This window comes from Lithobates pipiens, unplaced genomic scaffold (genome assembly GCF_037356315.1).
Source record: "Lithobates pipiens isolate NorthernLeopardFrog02 unplaced genomic scaffold, aLitPip1_a1.2 Scaffold_3, whole genome shotgun sequence".
Taxonomy (NCBI): domain Eukaryota; kingdom Metazoa; phylum Chordata; class Amphibia; order Anura; family Ranidae; genus Lithobates; species Lithobates pipiens.
Genome location: NW_027507790.1, coordinates 42,525,743 through 42,545,589, shown reverse-complemented (window position 1 = coordinate 42,545,589; position 19,847 = coordinate 42,525,743). Strand labels below are relative to the sequence as shown.

The 19,847-nt window shown below is 44.4% G+C and overlaps 1 protein-coding gene across 6 annotated transcripts in view; it reads left to right on the top strand.

Moving 5' to 3' along the window:
* Positions 1–17,445, top strand: part of MED15 (mediator complex subunit 15) — an 87,960-nt gene extending 70,515 nt beyond the window's left edge. For all 6 annotated transcript variants that reach the window (XM_077461563.1, XM_077461560.1, XM_077461561.1 and 3 more), the window contains 2 exons: positions 7,131–7,229; positions 16,268–17,445. In XM_077461563.1, coding sequence (XP_077317689.1) covers positions 7,131–7,229; positions 16,268–16,404 — 236 coding nt within the window. In that variant the 3' untranslated portion in view covers positions 16,405–17,445. The remainder of the gene's footprint in view (positions 1–7,130; positions 7,230–16,267) is intronic.
* Positions 17,446–19,847: the final 2,402 nt, after the last annotated feature.

Sequence of the window (19,847 nt, the reverse complement as noted above, 5' to 3'; positions counted from 1 at the left end):
TTATATCGCTAGGTACCCCGATATACTACCCAATAATGGTTTTAACCCCCTGATTGCCGCTAGTTAACCCTTTCACCCCCTTTTGCCAGTGTCACTAAGCGATCGTTTTTCTGATCGCTGCATTAGTGTCGCTACAGTCGCTAGGTAGCTAGTTATTTTTTTAGGTTCACCGCCAGGTTTTTATAGCGCTAGGTACCCCGATATACTACCCAATAATGGTTTTAACCCCCTGATTTCCGCTAGTTAACCCTTTCGCCCCCTTTTGCCAGTGTCACTAAGCGATAATTTTTCTGAGCGCTGCATCAGTGTCGCTAGGTAGCTAGTTATTTTTTTAGGTTCACCGCCAGGTTTTTATAGCGCTAGGTACCCCGATATACTACCCAATAATGGTTTTAACCCCCTGATTGCTGCTAGTTAACCCTTTCACCCCCTTTCACCAGCGATCACAGTATAAGTGTCACTGGTGACGCTGGTTAGCCAGTTAGTTATTTAGGTTCCCCGTCAGGTTTTTATATAGCGCCAGGGACCCCCATATACTACCTAATAAAAATTTGAACCCCCTGATTGCCCCTAGTTAACCCTTTCACCACTGATCACCGTATAAGTGTTACGGGTGACTCTGGTTAGTTTGTTTTTTATAGCATTTTATATTCAAATCCGGAAGGCAGTGCTTGGTTTTCGGGGTCCCGTACGTGGCTAGGCTCCCAAAAAGTCCCCCACATGTGGTATCCCCGTACTCGGGAGAAGCAGCAGAATTTATTTTGGGGTGTAATTTGACTTCTGCCCATAGCATGTGTGAGCAATATATCATTTAGTGACAACTTTGTGCAAAAAAAAAAAAAAAGTTTGTAATATTCCCGCAACTTTTGGCAAAATATAAAATATTCCATGGACTCAACATGCCTCTCAGTAAATAGCTTGGGGTGTCTACTTTCCAAAATGGGGTCATTTGGGGGGGGTTTTGTGCTATTTTGGCATTTTATGGCCTTCGAAACTGTGATAGGTAGTGAGGAGTTAAATCAAAAATTTGCACCCTTAGAAATCCTGAAGGTGGTGATTGGTTTTCGGGGTGCCGTGCGCGACTAGACTCCCAAAAAGTCCCACACATGTGGTATCCCCATACTCGGGAGAAGTAGCGGAATATATTTTGGGGTGCAATTCCACATATAACCATGGCATGTGTGAGCAATATATCATTTAGTGACAACTTTTTGTAAAAAAAATATTTTTTTTTTTTTTTTTGTCATTATTCAATCCCTTAGGACAAAAAAAATAAATATTCAATGGGCTCAACATACCCATCAGCAATTTCCTTGGGGTGTCTACTTTCCAAAATGGGGTCATTTGGGGGGGATTTGTACTGCCCTGCCATTTTAGCACCTCAAGAAATGAGATTGGCAGTCATAAATTAAAAGCTGTGTAAATTCCAGAAAATGTACTCTAGTTTGTAGACGCTATAACTTTTGCGCAAACCAAAAAATATACGCTTATTGACATTTTTTTTACTAAAGACATGTGGCTGAATAAATTTTGCCCTCAATGTATGACTAAAATTTAGTTTATTCGATTTTTCTTATAACAAAAAGAAGAAAATATCTTTTTTTTTCAAAATTTTCGCTCTTTTTCCATTTATATCGCAAAAAAAAAAAATCGCAGAGGCAATCAAATACCATCAAAAGAAAGCTCTATTTGTGGGAAAAAAAGGACGCAAATTTCGTTTGGGTGCAATATTGCATGACCGCGCAATTACCAGTTAAAGCAGCGCAGTGCGAAATTGCAAAAAGACCTCTGGTCCTTAAGGTGTTTATTGGTCCGGAGCTGAAGTGGTTAAAGAGGTGCTCCAGTCACCCCACCCCCTCCCATAAAAAGTCAGCATCTACAAATACTGTAGCTGCTGACTTTTACTATAAGGACACTTACCTGTCCAGGGATCCAGCAATGTCAGCACTCAATCTAATTCTTCAATGGGTGCAGGCGCTAGCATCTTCACTAAGGGAAAACGGCAGTGAAGCCTTCCAAACTCACTGAGCTTCCCCTTTTGGGTGGCGCTCTGCTTTAAGTACCTTCCTTTATAAGCTACTGTGCCTCAATACAACCTTGCCTGTGTGCTTTTACAAGATGCTTTACTTCTCTCTACTTAATTCTAAGCTTGGGCTGAAGCTTTCCATACATCAGGTGGCCTGACTTATGCAGGCAGCCTGATTGGTACATAAGAGTATTGTGATCCCACAGAGATCATAAGCAAAGTCCGCCCCCTATCCATGCGTCCGCCCCCTATCCATGCGTCCGCCCCCTATCCATGCGTCCGCCCCCTATCCATGCGTCCGCCCCCTATCCATGCGTCCGCCCCCTATCCATGCGTCCGCCCCCTATCCATGCGTCCGCCCCCTATCCATGCGTCCGCCCCCTATCCATGCGTCCGCCCCCTATCCATGCGTCCGCCCCCTATCCATGCGTCCGCCCCCTATCCATGCGTCCGCCCCCTATCCATGCGTCCGCCCCCTATCCATGCGTCCGCCCCCTATCCATGCGTCCGCCCCCTATCCATGCGTCCGCCCCCTATCCATGCGTCCGCCCCCTATCCATGCGTCCGCCCCCTATCCAATGCGTCCGCCCCCTATCCAATGCGTCCGCCCCCTATCCAATGCGTCCGCCCCCTATCCAATGCGTCCGCCATTCTGCACATGTTGCTCCTTTCTCCAATGCAAAAATTTACTGGCAAGACATTGGATTATACAGTGTATGTGTATGTACAGCACTGTGAAAAAATGCTGTAAATTAATGTTTTCAGAAATAGAAGTGTTAATAGTTTACTATCATTTTGTAATTGATAAAAAAAATAAGTAGAGAAATTCAAATCAATATTTGGTGTGACCCACCCTTTACCTTCAAAACAACATAAAATCTTCTAGGGACACTTGCACTCAGTTTTTGAAGGAACTTTGCAGGGGTTGTTCCACACATCATGGAGAACTAACCACGGATCATCTGTGGATGTAGGCTAGAGGTCGACCGATATGGGTTTTTCTCATGCCGATGCCGATATTTAGAAATCATGGTGGCCGATAGCCGATATATGATGCCGATTTTTTTTTTGGGCCGATATGTTAGGCCGATTTTATTTTATTTATTTTTTTCCTTTTTTATTTATTTATTTATTTTTTAATCCCCCTTGATCTAACACACCTTTCCCACTGGGGCGTTTTTCAGGCGCTTTTGGGCTAAAAATAGCGCCTGTAAAGTGCCTGCAAAATGGCTCCCCTGCAGTCTGTGTGAAAGACAGAGTGCTTTCACACTGAGGCGATGCGCTGGCAGGATCTTAAAAAAAAGTCCTGCAAGCAGCACGTTTGGAGTGGTGTATACCGCTCCTCCACCACTCCTGCCCATTGATATGAATGGGCACCACTGCCGAAGCGCATGCAATGCGATTTGGCAACAGTGCTTCATGGGCGCATTTAACCTCTTCCTTGGCCGCTAGCTGGGTTATATGTGCCCCACTAGCAGGCAAATAGCACCGCTAAAATGATGGTAAAGAGCCGCTAAAACTTGCGTTTTACCATCAACGCCTGCCCGCTCCAGTGTGAAAGCAGCCTTCATAAGTGATACAGAATGTCTTACATTTAAACATTTATTAAACAAAACAAACCTCCAATCAGTTTACTTGTATGTATGATTTAGATTTAAAAAAAAACTTATGTATTAAATAAAAACAGGTAGTCAAAACTTTTGGACGAAAAAAAAAAATGGGATTACTTTACTGTTTTTATTTTATTTTTAAATAGTGTATTTTTTTCCCAAAAAAATGCATTTGAAAGACCTCTGTGCAAATGCCGTGTGACATAAAATATTGCAACAACCGCTATTTTATTCCCTAGGATCTCTGCTAAAAAATATATATAATTTTTGGGGGGTCTAAGTGATTTTCTGGCAGAAAATACAGGATTTTTACTTGTAAGCAACAAGTGTCAGAAAAGATTTAGTCTTTAAATGGTTAAACTGAGAACTTCTACACACTGAGATGACTTCATTCATTCAAGTGTAAACATTGTATCATTTAGTTCTTTTCTTGGCAGTCTGCCCAGAGAGGAGGAAAGTGTTGCTATGATGACTCAGGCAACTTACACTGACTTCTTACAGAAGTCATTTCAAAGTCCCGCTGTAGTTCTAAATCGGGTTTTTATCAGCACAATCGGCCGATGCCGATTATTTAAAAAACGGCAAATATCGGCCGATATATCGGTCGACCTCTAATGTAGGCTGCCTCAAATCCTCTTGTCTCTTCATGTAATCTAAGACTCAAAGATGTTGAGATCAGGGCTCTGTGGGGGCCCAACCCCCTCACTGCCAGGTCCCTTGTTCTTCTTTACACTGAAGATAGTTCTTAAAGTCATTGGCTTCATGTTTGGGGTTGTTGTCCTGCTGCTGAATATGGGGTCAATCGCATGCCTCCCTTATAGTATAGCATAATGGATAAGTATCTGCCTGTGTTTCTCAGCATTGATGCTGATCCAAATCTCCAATTCCATTTGCAGAAATTTGGCCCCAGACTTGCAAGTAACCTCCACCATGTTTCACTGTTGCCTGCAGACACTTGTTATTGTACCGCTCTCCTGCTTCCTTTTACAGCCAAATATTTCACATTTTTACTCATCAGTCCAGAGGACCTGCTTCTATTTTTCTGTTCCTATGGTTTTGTGCATGGTTGAATTGCTTCGTATTTTTTCAATGTCCTATGCTGTTTTGAAGGCAAAGGGTGGTCACACCAAATATTGACTTGATTTGAATTTCTCTTCTGTTCATTTACTTTCCATTGTGTTTGATAACATTAAAGTATTAACACTTCTATTTCTGAAAGCATTCTTAATTTACAGTATATTTTCATACCTGCCTAAAACTTTTGCATAGTACTATATATGTATGTGTTCAACCTTTTTCTCTAAGCTACAACATCCCTTAAGCCGGCCATTGATTGAATCTCAGTCAGTAAAGCAGAGGCTAGCCTGTTCCTATTTTTGCTACCCACCCCCCCTGGCACTGCTTTGGGAGCTCCCTATGGTCAGAAATGAAAAGGAGAAGAGAGAGCCAGTTGATACCAGCTAGGACTGCCCTTTAGGTGGTGCTGTGTTCTTTTCTACCTAGTGTCCTGCTCCTGTAGATGGTACTTTAAACCCTATGGTCAAATATGAAGACAAGCTGTGTCTGTAAATGAACTCAGAAACGGTTCACACAGGGGCCACTCAGATCTGACTTCAGGTCACCCCTAGTCGCCTCAGGTCAGACAACATGTAAAAATCAATGTAAGTGAATGAGAGCCGTCTTAATGCACACTACTGAAGTCGCTCCGACTTCAGAAAAGGTTGCTGTTCTACTTCAATCCGACTTTTAGGCGACCGGTACCCGTTGATTTCAATGGAGGTCGCCTACAAGTCTATACGGAGGCTACTCTCACTGAATTATCAGCTCTCAAGAGGGAACTCCACACCAAATTTATTAAAAAAAAATTTGGCGTGGGTTCCACCTCCGAGAGCATATCAGGCCCTTAGGTCTGGTATGGATTCTAAGGGGAACCCCCTACACCGGAAAAATGGTGTGGGGGTCCCCCCAGATGCATACCAGACCCTTATCCAAGCACGCTACCCGGCCGGACAGGAAAGGGGGTGGGGACGAGCGCCCCCCCCCCCCCTCCCCGAGCCGCATCAGGCCGCGTGCCCTCAACATGGGGGATGCCGTGCGGCCCCCCACCCCAAAGCACCTTGTCCCCATGTTGATGAGGACAAGGGCCTCTTCCCGACAACCCTGGCCATTGTCGGGGTCTGCGGGCGGGGGGCTTATCGGAGTCTGGGAGCCCCCTTTAACCCCATGTGAATGAGTATGGGGTACAATGTACCCCTATCCATTCACCTGTGAAAAAAATGTACAAAAAAAACGCAACACACAAGGGTTAAAATAGTTTATTGCACAGCTCCGGGGGTCTTCTCTCTTCTGGGGGTCTTCTCGCCGGACTCTTCCGCGATCTTCTGCACTTTTGCTAGCTCTTTTACTAGCGGAGGAGCACGGCTTTCTTTTTCGCCGCCGCCGCCCTCTTCTTCCGACTTCCCCCCTCTTCGGTTCTTCTTGCCGGGCCACCGCGCCTTCTTCTAGCTCTTTTACAAGCGGTGTTCTGTCGCCGTTCTTCTCTTCTCTGCTCTCGGAGGGGGAACCCATGCCATTTTTTTTTTTTTTTTTTTTTTTTTTTTTTTTACATTTGGCGTGTATTTACCCCTTCAGAGCTCATTCTCTGATTGGCCACCGCAAAAGTCGCCTGGCCTGGGGCGACTTAAAGTCGTGTTGTAAGTCGTGTCCAAGTTGCCTCCAAAGGTCGTGTTGAAAGTCGTGTCGCCCCTGTGTGAACCGGCTCTCAGAGAAAGGGATTTTGTTATGAGTAACAGAAAATTTTCATGGCGTTCATTAGGGGGCACAGTACACACCCCTCTGTTTTTATGATCCGCACCTGATATCGCTTGTTACAAAACTGGAGTATAATGGGGCTAGGAGGGTGTAGACTAGGTTTTCCTACAGCTTTTTTTTGGCAGTATCCAATCACATGAAAGTAGTTGCAAAACTTTAAAGCCTGGTACACATGGGCCAAATGTTGGGCGGCATCAGCTGGGCCAAAAAATAAACTGCTGACATTCGGCCAGTGTGTGTATGGCAGCCAGTCAGACAGGCATGCTGGAAAACCAGCATCCGATTGGGTTCCGATTCGTTGCTCTCAGCCAGTGGCTTAGCGCTGACGAAAATGTTCTGGTGGGGAGCCGTCAGATTGTTCATGCTGCTCTGACATAAAAGAAAATCTAGATGTGTACTCTATTTAAGTCTCTCTGAATATTCCACCTATGTCCCCGAAAGAACTCCAAAGAAAAGGATTTTGCAGTAACTCGCATCCCATTTTGCCAGGTCTTTTGAGTTCTAATTTTTTCCCTCTGTTTAAATTAATTGGAAGTTGGATTTGATGTTGGCAAGCCTAGAATGTCTAGCAGTAGCAAGACATCTTTATGGGGACATTTTGAGCCTTATATCCCACAATGTTGTTTTCTTCCCCCTATCCTTATTTGTGGTAACTAGTATTCATTTTTTTTTTTCCCCTTCAGATGATAAAAACCTCCCAAGTGTACCTCCTCTACAGCTTAGTGTCCCTGCCGATTACCCTGAACAGAGTCCACTATGGATGAACAACCCCCGACAATATGGTATGTTAATGAATCTTGCATTTCAGCATTCTGTGTAACTCTATTCTAGGCCACCTCAACCTATGCATATTCTGCTTATTCCCTCTTAGCAGGACAATGCTTGAATAGAAGCATCTGGCTAATGGAAATGGGTTCGATAGAAGTGTATATTAATGCAAACAATTTTATAATGCAAACCAAATACCAACCCTAGCCAAAACTTTGTTGGATAGAGTGGGGAAAGGTTTGCCAGGCTTTTGTTACTGGCTTGTATCCATTTGTGATATTTTATTTTTTACACCGACATATAGTGCATCACTAGTGAAGAAGTGAGGGTAAATGTTCCCAATGTGGGAATAAATTGATGCTAAGAAACCAGAGCCATAGTAGTTACTATGTGAGTTATAGGCCACCTTCAGGTGATGGACACTGGCACGCCCTAAGACAAGAAGTCACTCCTTATATAACCCCTCCCACTACTGGGAGTACCTCAGGTTTTTTTGCCAGTGTCTAGGGTGTTGGTCATGAGTAAAAATGTGCTGCGCTAAGCTCCACTTGAGTAATCCTTGCTGGGCTAGCCATGCTGACCGGATCCATTCAAAGTGTCCTTTTTGGCCCAAATTGAATGGTACCTGGGCTTCATATCTGAAGAAATGGTGTTTTGCCTGAGAATGCTTCTCCTTTTAGAGAGCTGGACCCTGGGATCCAGTACTTTTTAGTAGTGAGGCCATAAAGTTTTACTGGCAGGGTGCAGTTGCAGGTCTAGGATTGTGGATTACCTCCTAGGTTCCCCTGCTCCTGAAGGTTTAACTGAGCCCACCGTGAAGGGTGAAGATTGGGTTTACCACAGAAAACCCTGCGGGTGGAAGGTAAGTGGAGATTTCTAAGAAATATTTTAGCATTTTCTTATGAATGTCTCCTTTAAAAAAAAAAATGTTGCCATTCTCCGATGCCGGGTGCACATGGAGGAAGCTTTTAAAAGCACACTGTGTTCTGCTGCTGGCTGTGGAGAGACACAAGAAAAAGGTGGCATTATTTCAGGTTTGGTAAAACAGGCATTTTCCTTTTGACACATTGTTACTGCTTCAAGCTGAGCATTAATAGCAGCAATGTTTTGCTGGACTATAGCCTAGCAGCGTATGCTTTCCTTCTGGTAGTGCCTCTGCTTTGTGCATTGGGTTATGAGTGGAAAGGGGATAAGGAACTCCTCAAAGGGTTCTAAGGGATCGATTGTCTTACAGTAACCTAAATCTATGTCCAAGAAAATGTCATCCTCCTCTGAAAGTGATGCGGCCGCTCAGAGTGAGCCGACAGGGGGGACTGGTGTTGCAGCAGCACTGGACACCTCAGCCCCTATATATATATATATATATATATATATATATATATATATATATATATATATATCACACAGGAGTTTTTTTCTTCTACCATTTCTAGTTTGGAACAGAAGATTGATGCTATGATCACTCTCCATAGTGGATCCAAGTGTAGCTGATCCCCATCCGGTGCTCAGGGCCCTCATCCTGAGATACAAGGGGCAGGGGATCAGGACGTTTTTCTAAAAGATCAGGAATATGCTGATATCTCCCCTTCCGAGGATCCTAATATGAAAGTAGTCTCGCAAGACAGTTAGTTTCTTTTTAAGAACAACATGTTTCTGGTAGTGCAGCCAGTTCTTGCGGCAGTTGGTGTATCTCAGTCCATAAAGGACCCGTTTGTAGACAAGAAGGTTATTCCTGATCAGCAGGCCCAGCAATGGGCTGGCATATCAGATGCACTATGTTTTATGGTGGATGCTGTGAAGGATTCTAAAATAAATATATCCAAAGGATTTCTAATGGAAAAGTTCTTTTACCAGTAAAGTTTAAGCATTTCTCCTTTTAAGCATGCATCTTCTCCAGTGCCAGGAGCATCTGCCTCTAGGCAGTCTCAACGGCCTCCACCGTCAAGCTCAAGGGCAATACCTCAGGGGCAGTCCCAGGGCCAAAAGAGGACTTGGGGCAGACAGCCCGCAAAACAAAATGCTAAAGCCTCCTTATGAAGGGGCGCCCCTGCTCGCTCGGGTGGGGGGGGGAAGGCTTCTGTAATTTTCAAAGATCTGGCAGGAACAATGGTCAAGACAGATGGGTTACAAACTAGACTTCTGAGAATTCCTGTCTCCTCATTTTCTAAGATCAAACTTTTCCAGAGAAGAGGAAGTCTCTCTTTCTAGCTCTGGATCATCTCTTATTTCCAGGAGGTGATATCAGAGGTTCCCACAGAGGAACAGGGTTCAGGGTTTTATTCAAACCTTTTCACGGTTCCAAAATCGAACGGGGAGGTAAGAGCCATTCTAGATCTCAAAGATCTGAACCAGCCCTTAAATATTCAGTCCTTTTCACATGGAGTCAATCTGATCGGTTGTCTCCATTTTTGCCAGGAGGGGATTTTTTGGCATCGATCAATATCAAGGATGCATAGCTCCACATGCCAATATTTCCTGCTCATCAGAAGTTTCTACGCTTCAAGGTAGAAAATCATAATTTTCTGTTTTTGGCTCTGCCATTCGGTCTAGCCACCACACCACGTGTGTTCACAAAGATCCTGGCACCTCCTTTAGCCAGGTTAAGGGCTCAGGGTACAACTGTCCTAGCCTATCTAGACGATCTGCTTTTTAGTAGCTAAATCTCCAGTCTAAAGCAAAGTTTAATCTCAGCTGTAAGCTACCTGGAATTCCTAGGCTGGATTCTCAAACTAGAAAAATCCTCCTTAAAACCATCAAGGAGATTACAGTACTTGGGGCTGGTCATAGATACCATTCAAAAGAAGGTATTCTTACCCCAGGCTTGTTCAGACATTTCCTGTTAAGGGCTGACAATAGTCTGTCTTCCGTCTTCCAATTGTGCGTCTATGTTGTATTTTCCATCTTAAATCTGTGAACCGGGTGAACATTTTTCTATATATTAAGTATGGTAGGTCTGTTGCTGTCACCTTCAGGAAATCTACCCTGAGAAATGTCAGGCAGCCATCACTAGAGTGCATGAATGTAGACCGGAAGTGGCTGCAGGAGATCTTTCTAGACTTTTGTACAGGGTTAAAAAGCTCTGTCATGTTACCATGCATTCCTCATAGTAGGGTCAGGGTTACAGGACACTGTACAGATATAGTATGTCTGTATTATGTAGTCTGTTCCAGATGCAGACTGTGCTTGTTCAGAGGATGTATTCAAGAGGCAGGCTGTGATTGGTATTGGTGAGGGGGTGTGTGGGCCTATCAGGCATGCTGTGTGTCTGCACAGTGTCCTGTACCTCTGAATAGCCAGCCAAAGCATGAAAACAGACCATGCAAGCACAGATCGGCTTGTGTGGTCAGTTCAGGACAAGGAAAAATGTGACTGGCAGGATCAACCAACTACTTCAGATGGAAGAAATGCGTGAACATGATGAAGACTGATTTATAAAATACACCTATGTGAACACATACATAGAAAAAAACATTTATACTCGCCTAGGTGAATGCAGCATCAGTCTCCATCACCTCTAAGAATGAGAACTGAGCGATCAAAGACCATTGATTGCTCAGTTCCCGGTCTTCAGTGAGTAGAGAGCCAGTGCCTGTCACTCACTGGAGCGCAGAGCTGTGGAGGGGGCGGAAGCTGTTGGCTTGGGCTCTCAGCAGCTTGCTAAGAGGCAGAGCCAGCTACCGGTCCAGGCATCTGGGTGACTTTAAAGTCTGGATCTCTTCAGAGCCTGGACCGGCTCAGTGACGTCAGCCGACGGCAAACTTTAGCACACAGTTGACTGAAAACAGATCACAGGAGTGCAGAACTAAGTGCGCTCCTTTGATCCGTAGTAGATGTACAGCAAAAAGAGCTTTGGCCTTCTCCTTTAACTAGTTTATTATTTTACTTTGGATTCTTCAATCAACACTTTACTGTGTTCACACTTTGCAAAAACATTACCATGCTTTGTGTTGAAAATATAATTTTAACCACTTGCTGACCACTATGTATTGCGGTTTTGTAAGTGGTTTACAGGAGTTATGGCTGAAGCGATCAGTCATAACCCATGAATGCTGTATTTATTTTCAGCCAATGGCAGGCTTTTGCATGAAATCGGTCTCAGCGGTTCATGAGCCGCTGGAACGATTTCAGAAGCGCCAGGGAGTTTATCGGCTATCCGAATAACTGTTTTTTTTTTTTTTTTTTTTTTGTTTTTTTAGTACTGTACTTTATTTCCTTGAGCATGCACAATTTTAAAGCATGACATGTTATACATGTATTTACTCAGTGAAACATCATCTTTCCTATTTTACAAAAAAATTAGGTTATTCATTTTGTTTTTTTTGTTTCTCTGTATTTTTTTTTCCCCCAAAAAATTGCTGCAAAATAAAAAAAACTTGCAATGACCACCATTTTATTTCCTAGGGTGTCTGTTAAAAAAAATAGTGTGTGTGTGTGTGTGTGTGTGTGTGTGTGTGTGTGTGTGTATATATATATATATATATATATATATATATATATATATATATATATATATATATATATATATATATATATATATGTGTATGTGTATATATATATATATATATATATATAATGTTTGGGGCTTAGACGTAATTTTCTAGCCAAAAATACTGATTTAAGCTTATAAACCAAAAGTGCCAGAAAAATCTTGCCCTTCAAGTGGTCAATGTTTTAAATTGAACAAGTCAATAAAAATTTGCACCTTTTATCCATGGTAACAAAACACTTGTTGCTTTGAAATGTGACACTGATAAAAGTAGGTAAACCCTGGGAGTGGCCTGGACGTCGATGGAGTAGGTCGCACGTGAGTTGAGCTCCGCTCCCGGGGTATCCTGTTTAGCTATCCTGTGCATCGGTGATGGGCAAAAACTGACGAGAGTCGACGGATTAAGACCCCGGCAATAATTCTGCCATGTCTCCTACAAAGAAAAACAGCGCGGCGGTGTCCTCCCTGGACAAGTACCAGAGACAAGATGAGGAAGATGCTCAAGATGGCGCCTCCTCGCCCTCACCAGCTGAACAAGCGGCGAACGATACTGCTAAAGTACTGGAGGCCATTTCCACTTGCCAATCCTCCCTTACCACAAAAATTGAGGAGGTCAGAGTCCACATATCCCTCATCAGACAAGACATGTCTAAACTCAAAGACCGCGTTAAGGAAACAGAAGATAGGATCAGCCAGGCGGAGGATGTGCTACACCCGCTGCAGCACTCCCACGAGGAGGTGAGGCGCCAACTCCATCTCCTGGCCCAAAAACAAGACAATCTTGAAAATAGATCCCGCAGGTCGAACGACTATATTTTGGCGTCGGACGTCCTCCTCCCCCAGTTGGAGGATGCGGGCTTCCATGTGAGATCCTTGTCGGATCACGCTCCCTGCTGGGCTACCTTTTTGCTGGCACAGCAGGCGGGACCTCGTGTCTGGCGCCCGATCCATCTTCGTGAGGCGGATCAATAGACTGAAAAGTTCCTCTAAAATGCTGGCCAGTCAGGCGGTGGAGAAGCTAGACGCTGTCACCCGTGTGTTTGTATTAAACCCCACTGCGGCGAACGCCTCGGCTCTCAAGCTCCAAACACGCATTCTAGACCAATTACAATTCAAACAAGCCAGGCGAAAACACTTTTTTACGCAGCAGCGGATATTTGAGCAAGGCGAGAGGGCGGGTAAACTCTTGGCGTACCTCGCTCACCAGTATGCGAGGCCGCCGATAGTGGTGTCTCTGGCGGACGGGAGTGGGGCTCTCATCTCAGACCCGGTGACAGTCGCCGAGATGTTCCGGTCTTATGCAGACCTTTACGCCTCTCGTGTGGAGGTCACTCCTCAGGAGCCCCGAGCATTTTTACAGGATGTCTTATTTCCGCAACTCTCTGTGGCCCAGATCTCCGAATTGGAGGCTCCGATCAGACTTGAGGAGATTGAGCTAGCGCTCTCATCCCTAGCCGCATCCAAGGCCCCTGGGCAAGATGGATTACCGTTAGATTTCTACGCTGCATATCCCGATGTGTTAGCCCCCGAGCTGCTAAATTTGTATACCTACCTGTTTGAATCCGAAATCCTCCCCAACACTCTACGTCAAGCGACGATTGTAGTGATTCCAAATCCGGGTAAAGACCCGCACCGCCCCGATTTGTATCGCCCGATCTCACTGCTACTGGCGGACATGAAAATACTGGCCAAAATATTAGCATCCCGGTTAAACCCCCATATTTTGTCCCTTATCCACCCAGATCAAACGGGATTCATGCCTGTTAAGAACACGGCGATGAACATCCGTAGACTTCATATGAACCTGCAGGCCTCCCATGAGAACGTGGGTACTAGGTCCGTGATAGCGTTGGATGCGGCTAAGGCGTTTGACTTGGTGGAGTGGGAATATTTGTGGGAATGCCTTAGACGATTTGGGTTTGGGCCCAACTATATAAAATGGGTCAGAATTCTATATTTTTCCCCGGAGGCGTGCGTGGCGGTGAACGGTTGGCTGTCTGATCCCCTGCCACTAAGGCGGGGGACTAGACAGGGATGCCCGCTGTCCCCGATCCTATATGCCCTGGCGGTGGAGCCACTGGCTCTCTCCCTCCAGATCCAATACCCACATTAGAGGCCTTCGGGTGGGATCCATAGTAGAAACCGTGAGCATGTACGCAGACGACATGCTCCTATATCTTGAAGATGAGGGGCCCTCTTTACAGGCCGCTCTTTGTACTATCGAGGAATTTGGTAAGCATTCGGGCCTCAATATTAACTGGGCGAAGTCACAGATTCTCCCCATTGACATATCTCCGCCAACACGTGACGCAGCTTCCCTCCCATTGCGAAGAGTGTCTTCCATTCAGTATTTGGGCATCCAGATTACTAGGGAACCCCCTGATTATATATTTCATAATATTGAACCTCTGATTTCATACTTGAAATGCAAAACTCAATCCTGGGCAAGGCTCCCTCTCGGCGTAATGGGAAGGATAAGCTTAGTTAAAATGATTCTGTTGCCCAAGTACCTGTACAAATTCTGAATGCATCAATTCTTATCCCCCTTAAGTATTTTAAAACCATGGACACTATCCTTAACGCCTTCATCTGGGGCTCTGGACGACACAAATTGGCTTGGAATACGCTCAAGAATCCCACCAACCAGGGGGTGGCTGCGCTTCCTGACTTCCATGCATACTACATCGCTGCCCAGCTCTCTCATTTCTATCACCTACATAAAGTAGATGCTCCCAGGTATCAAGCACTGATATGCAGAGAGCCACATAGCTATGCCCACTCTCCACTTCAGGTTTTGTTTAGGGGAAAGGAGACTAACAGGTGTACGAAGGTTCACGCCCCTTTGCTGATTCAACATAGGCGGGTGTGGGAGATCGCCCAAAAAGCTGGTGGGGGCGGACTGGGTACATTCCCACACGCCCTTGTGGCACAACTCTCAGCTGAGGGAGCTGCCGGGTGCGGGCCTTTGGGCTTCCAGGGGGGTGGTGTACTTGCATCAGGTCATCACCCCGCTGGGGGTACGTAGTTTCCGGGCGTTGCAGGGAGAGTTTGAGATCCCCCTCGCATATGATTTTTCGCTATGCGCAATTATCCCATGCCCTCCGGGCTCAATTTGGGGAGGGATTTCCTGATCCTCAAGAACTGTCGTTGGTGGGTGTCATGGTTGGTGAGGAGCCCTCAAAACTAATATCTACCATCTATGGCTCCCTCAGACGCGCTGAATCCAGAATTGCTGAGGTGGCAAAGCACAGATGGGAAGAAGAGGTGGCCCAGTCCTCATTCTCCACTGGAGAATGAGGACTGGGAGGAGATCCTAGATAATGTTAAACAGGCTTCCCCTAGGATAACCGACAGGCTGACTCAACTGTACATTTTACATAAATCTTATCTCACTCCTGCAAGAATTTGCAGATACAAACCCTCCCAGGAGCCAGGGTGCCCACGATGTGGGGGCCTTCCGTGCTCCTTCTACCACTTGATATGGTCCTGCCCGGACATCCAGACCTTTTGGCTGCAAGTTATTCAATTCCTCCATGATCATATGGGTTCCCCCCTTCAGGTGGATCCTAAAACTTGCATACTAGGCCTGGTGTTGGATCCTCCGACCGACCCCTTACATGCTGTTTTCATACAAGAAACGTTATTTAGTGCTAGGAAGTTGATTGCCAGGCTGTGGATGCGGCCCGAAACCCCGACATTCAGGGCCTGAGTAGCTGAGGTAAACCTAACATTGCCAATGAAGAAAGTTATATATGCGCACAGGGGCTGCCCAAACAAATTTAATAAGATCTGGGACCGTTGGCTCAATAACCCGGACACATGTGCGGACTAGCCCCACTAATCCGATATGAGCTCCCCGGGTGGGCAGTGCGAGAAGAGCCACTTTAATCTGATCTACGCTAGGGGACCGGGCGGGCTGACCCTTTGATATACCAGAGCAGGGATTGTATAGGCGGGTAAGGGTAAGGGTGGATTGTATTACTTTCAACATAATGAGCAAATTTGAGACATGGTATTTGTCCTCTTACTTTAGCCAGGGACCAGTAAGTGCTGTTGCTATGCTTTAATGGAATAACATTTTTTTTTTTTTCCGTTCATTATGCCTTACAGTATAAGTGCTCATATATGTATAATGTTATAGTCTTAATGGATCTGGCCTGTGTTCTTCTATGTTACGGAGCTGGTTTTTTTTTTTTGTTTTTTTTTTTATTGTTTCCCTCTATTGTTGGATGTACCAAAACTGTAATTCTTTACTGCTTCAATTACCAATAAACTCGTTGTTATAAAAAAAAAAAAAAAAAAAAAAAAAAAAGTAGGTAAACCCTTTTTTTTTTCTTCGTACTTCTTGCATCTTTTTAGAATGCATAGGGAAAAAAATTGCTGGACAATATTGCCAAAGGGAGCCTTGTTTGTTTTCATGAGAAACTTTAGTACTGTAGGTAATGTGTTATTGCTAAAACAGTAAAGGCTGTAGATGATATTGCTCTAGTACATAAAGCGTATACTTGGTATATTGAAAATACATACATCGCTGACTCACTTTTTTTTTTTTCCATGTTTTTTCAGAGGCCAATCCTTTCCTACAGTCTGTGTACCATTGCATGACTTCTAAACTGCTTCAGCTTCCCGACAAACACTCTCTCACAGCATTGTTGACCACATGGGCACAAAGCATTCGGCAAGCCTGTCTGTCGGCTGCATGAAGAGAACAAGATGTTCAAATGCAACACATCTGGACCAATCCATTAGGTCCATGGCACCAGTAAATTGAAATGCTGAACAGGGGTTGAAACTCTGCAATATAAATGCTGTCTTGGGAATGATTGATTAAATGATACATTAAATTACAAACTGTACAAAACATTAGGAGCCACATTTTTATTAAAGTCTGAAATGTTTTTTTTTTTTTTTTTTTTACACATGACGACAATGTTTATGAATTCTTATATATTTGTTTCCGAGAAGAAGTTACGTAATGGCCATTTCATCGATAGCCCAACTATGCTCATGAGTAATGCGTCTAATGCAGTACGGGAGAGTGAAAGCAGGAATCTAAATGGTTATTAATGGAAATAGTATGTTCTTCCTTTTTTTTATATATATATATAGTGTATGTATAATGTCCTAATATAACAAGGCCTTAAGCTGGGTACACACTATCAGTTTTTTTTTTTTTGCACGAAAAAAAAAAACTGTCCGCTCCGGTTGGAGACACTGTACTAACCATGCAAGGTTAGTCCAGCGCCCACGCCCACCCCACCCCCCTCTAAGAGAACACTACGATCAGCGCTGTGGGGCTTTAGAAACTGATGCCATGGGCTATCATACAGTGTACAGCATCTGTGTTCTGACAGCGGTATGGGAGCTTCAAATTGGGCTGAGCGCTGTTCAACCATTTACAGGAAGCCTTTTATTTTTATCAATGAATTCAAGGCTTACTATGATGGGCTGAAAGGTGGAGATCGAGGCATCATCCTTCCGCCTTTCCACAGATGCAGATCTGTCCTTTTGTAGATCCTGCGGAAGATGATGTACTGTAGATTAACCAATTTATTTTTTATTTTTGCAGTTTATTGCAATAAATAAGATTCTTATTTCAGAGAGTCATACAAATGTTGCTTTTTTAACTATTTTATTTCTAGCAGTTTGGAAAAAAAAACAAGCTTTGTACATTATTAATTACCAGACATTTGGCAATTTTTTTGTATATGCAAATTAAGTGGAATAAACAAGGCTTAAACTGAGTGTGGTCACATAATATGCATATTTATTTTACAATACTAATATGTGCACAAACTTTACACCAGAGTGAATATAGAAATTCAAGGTACTTCATAGTAACACCTTTTATTCTGGGTCTGTATCTCATTGGCTCATCTAATGAAACTCCTTTATATCTTAAGAGAGGTGTTAGAAAGGGGACACTTAATGGCATATTTATAAAGCAGTAAATGTAAAACTGAAGGTGAATCCTCCTGATGCTTGGGATTATTAAAGGGAATGATTAGCCATCAGTGAATGTTTACACTCGCAGGGGTCTCAAACTGGCGGCCCTCCACCTGTTGCAAAACTACAAGTCCCATGAGGCATTGTAAGGCTGACAGTTACAAGCATGACTCCCACAGGCAGAGGCTGGGTTTCACAACAGCTGGAGGGCCGCACTATTAATATGATGAGGTACAGGGAGTTTAGGTTATGAATAAACATACCTTTCTCAGCCAATCGGATTCGCTGCTATAAATGCTGGGAGGAGGTATTTATTTGGAAAGAGTCAGGTGATCGGGGTCTTCCCCACCCAGGCTGTGGTCTGGGTGGGATGTGCGTGAAACAGCTCCTGCTGGGTAGGCCTACAGCCTGAGGCCTATCCATATGCTCCAGGTTCTGTATGGGAGAGCCTGCTAACTACTTGGAAGCATGAAGGAAGGGATGGAGACCTGAGATGAATTACCAGAGGTAACTCTTGCATGAACCCATGGAGAGACTGGAATCGTGCATAAAGTTCCTGCACCTTCTGTGAGTTAAGTTCAGTTACTATAGGAGACAGCCTAGTCTACAAAGTACAGATGTGCTGGTTCAGCTTAAAGGCTCTTTTCATGTACTGCTGTCTCTTATCTCACCTGTTTTGTCTAAGGAGTCTGCCTGTCGTTGCTATTTTTGGCTAAGGGTTCCCTGTGCCCTGCATTTTTCCTGTTGTGAGAATTAAACTTCTCTTAGTTTAAGCATAAAAGTGACTGATGCCTAGTAACCTGCACCCTGAGGATGTATGTCAGCCCTCCCAACCTCCTGGGAGTCACCAACAGGAACCTGGAAAATTGGTGTAGGCGCTACACATACATGAAGTTAATGTGTAACTCTTGGCACACAGGCAACAGTTTAACTATATACAGTATCTCACAAAAGTGAGTACACCCCTCACATTTTTATAAATGTGTTATATCTTTTCATGTGACAACACTGAAAAAATTACACTTTGCTACAAGTAGTGAGTGTACAGTTTGTATAACAGTGTAAATTTGCTATCCCCTAAAAATAACTCGACACATAGCCACTAATGGCTAAACCGCTGGCAACAAAAGTGAGTACACCCCTATGTAAAAGTCCAAATTGGGCCAAAGTGTCAATGTTTTGTGTGGCCACCATTATTTTCCAGCGCTGCCTTAACCATCTTGGGCATACAGTGTGGTGACTTGGTGTCAACCATTAAGGATGAGCTTAAAGCTACCTTTTAGGTTTTCAGATCTAAGCTGTCAGAGGAGCCTGGAACATTGGGGGAGTCTAGAGCCCAGCAGTCTTCCCTGGAGCCGGGAGGTTCTCAGTTGCTGATGGGGGGAGGTTTGTCCCAGGACACCTTGCAAGATTCCTTTTCACTGGCCCTAGAGGAGTCGGACTCTGAGGAAGAGGACGCAGCTTCCAAATACAAGTTGTCATTGGAAGAAGTGGGAGGCCTCCTTAAAGTGATATATGCCACTTTAGGTATTGAAGAGGAAAAGGAGCTCTCCTTGCATGATCGAATGTATGCGGGGCTAAGAGATTCCAGATCTCGCACCTTCCCTGTGCATTCCCTGGTATCCGACATGATTAAAAGAGAGTGGATGGAGCCAGAGAAAAAAAAAACTTTCTTTCCAGAACACACAGGAAGAGGTTTCCTTTTGAAGACAACCCGGACCTGGTTTGGAACAAGGTCCCAAAGCTAGACTCAGCCTTTTCTCAGGTTTCCAAATCCATGGATCTAGCTTTTGAAGAGATGGGCACGTTGAAGGAACCTATGGACAAGAAGATGGATCTGCTTCTAAAAAAGGTCCTGGCTGACGGTGATGATGAATTTGAAACCGGCCATGGCAACAACCTGTGTGGCAAGAAATCTGGATCATTGGGTTAACAAGGGATTCCCTATCTGGACAATTTTTTTTTTTTTTTGCCCAGACCAAGGAAAGGCTGCAGAGGGACCTCGCCAGAGCTTGTGTCCACCTAAGGGAGTTGGGTTGGATCATAAACCTTCAGAAGTCAAATTTGGTGCCCTCTCAGGAAGTGTCATTCCTGGGGTTTTGAATCAGCTCCATAGACCAAAAGATCTTGCCAGAAGAAAAGGAGAAGCTGGTACAGGGGGTAGCCCATCTACAATGCCCCGATCCATCAGGAGGGTCAT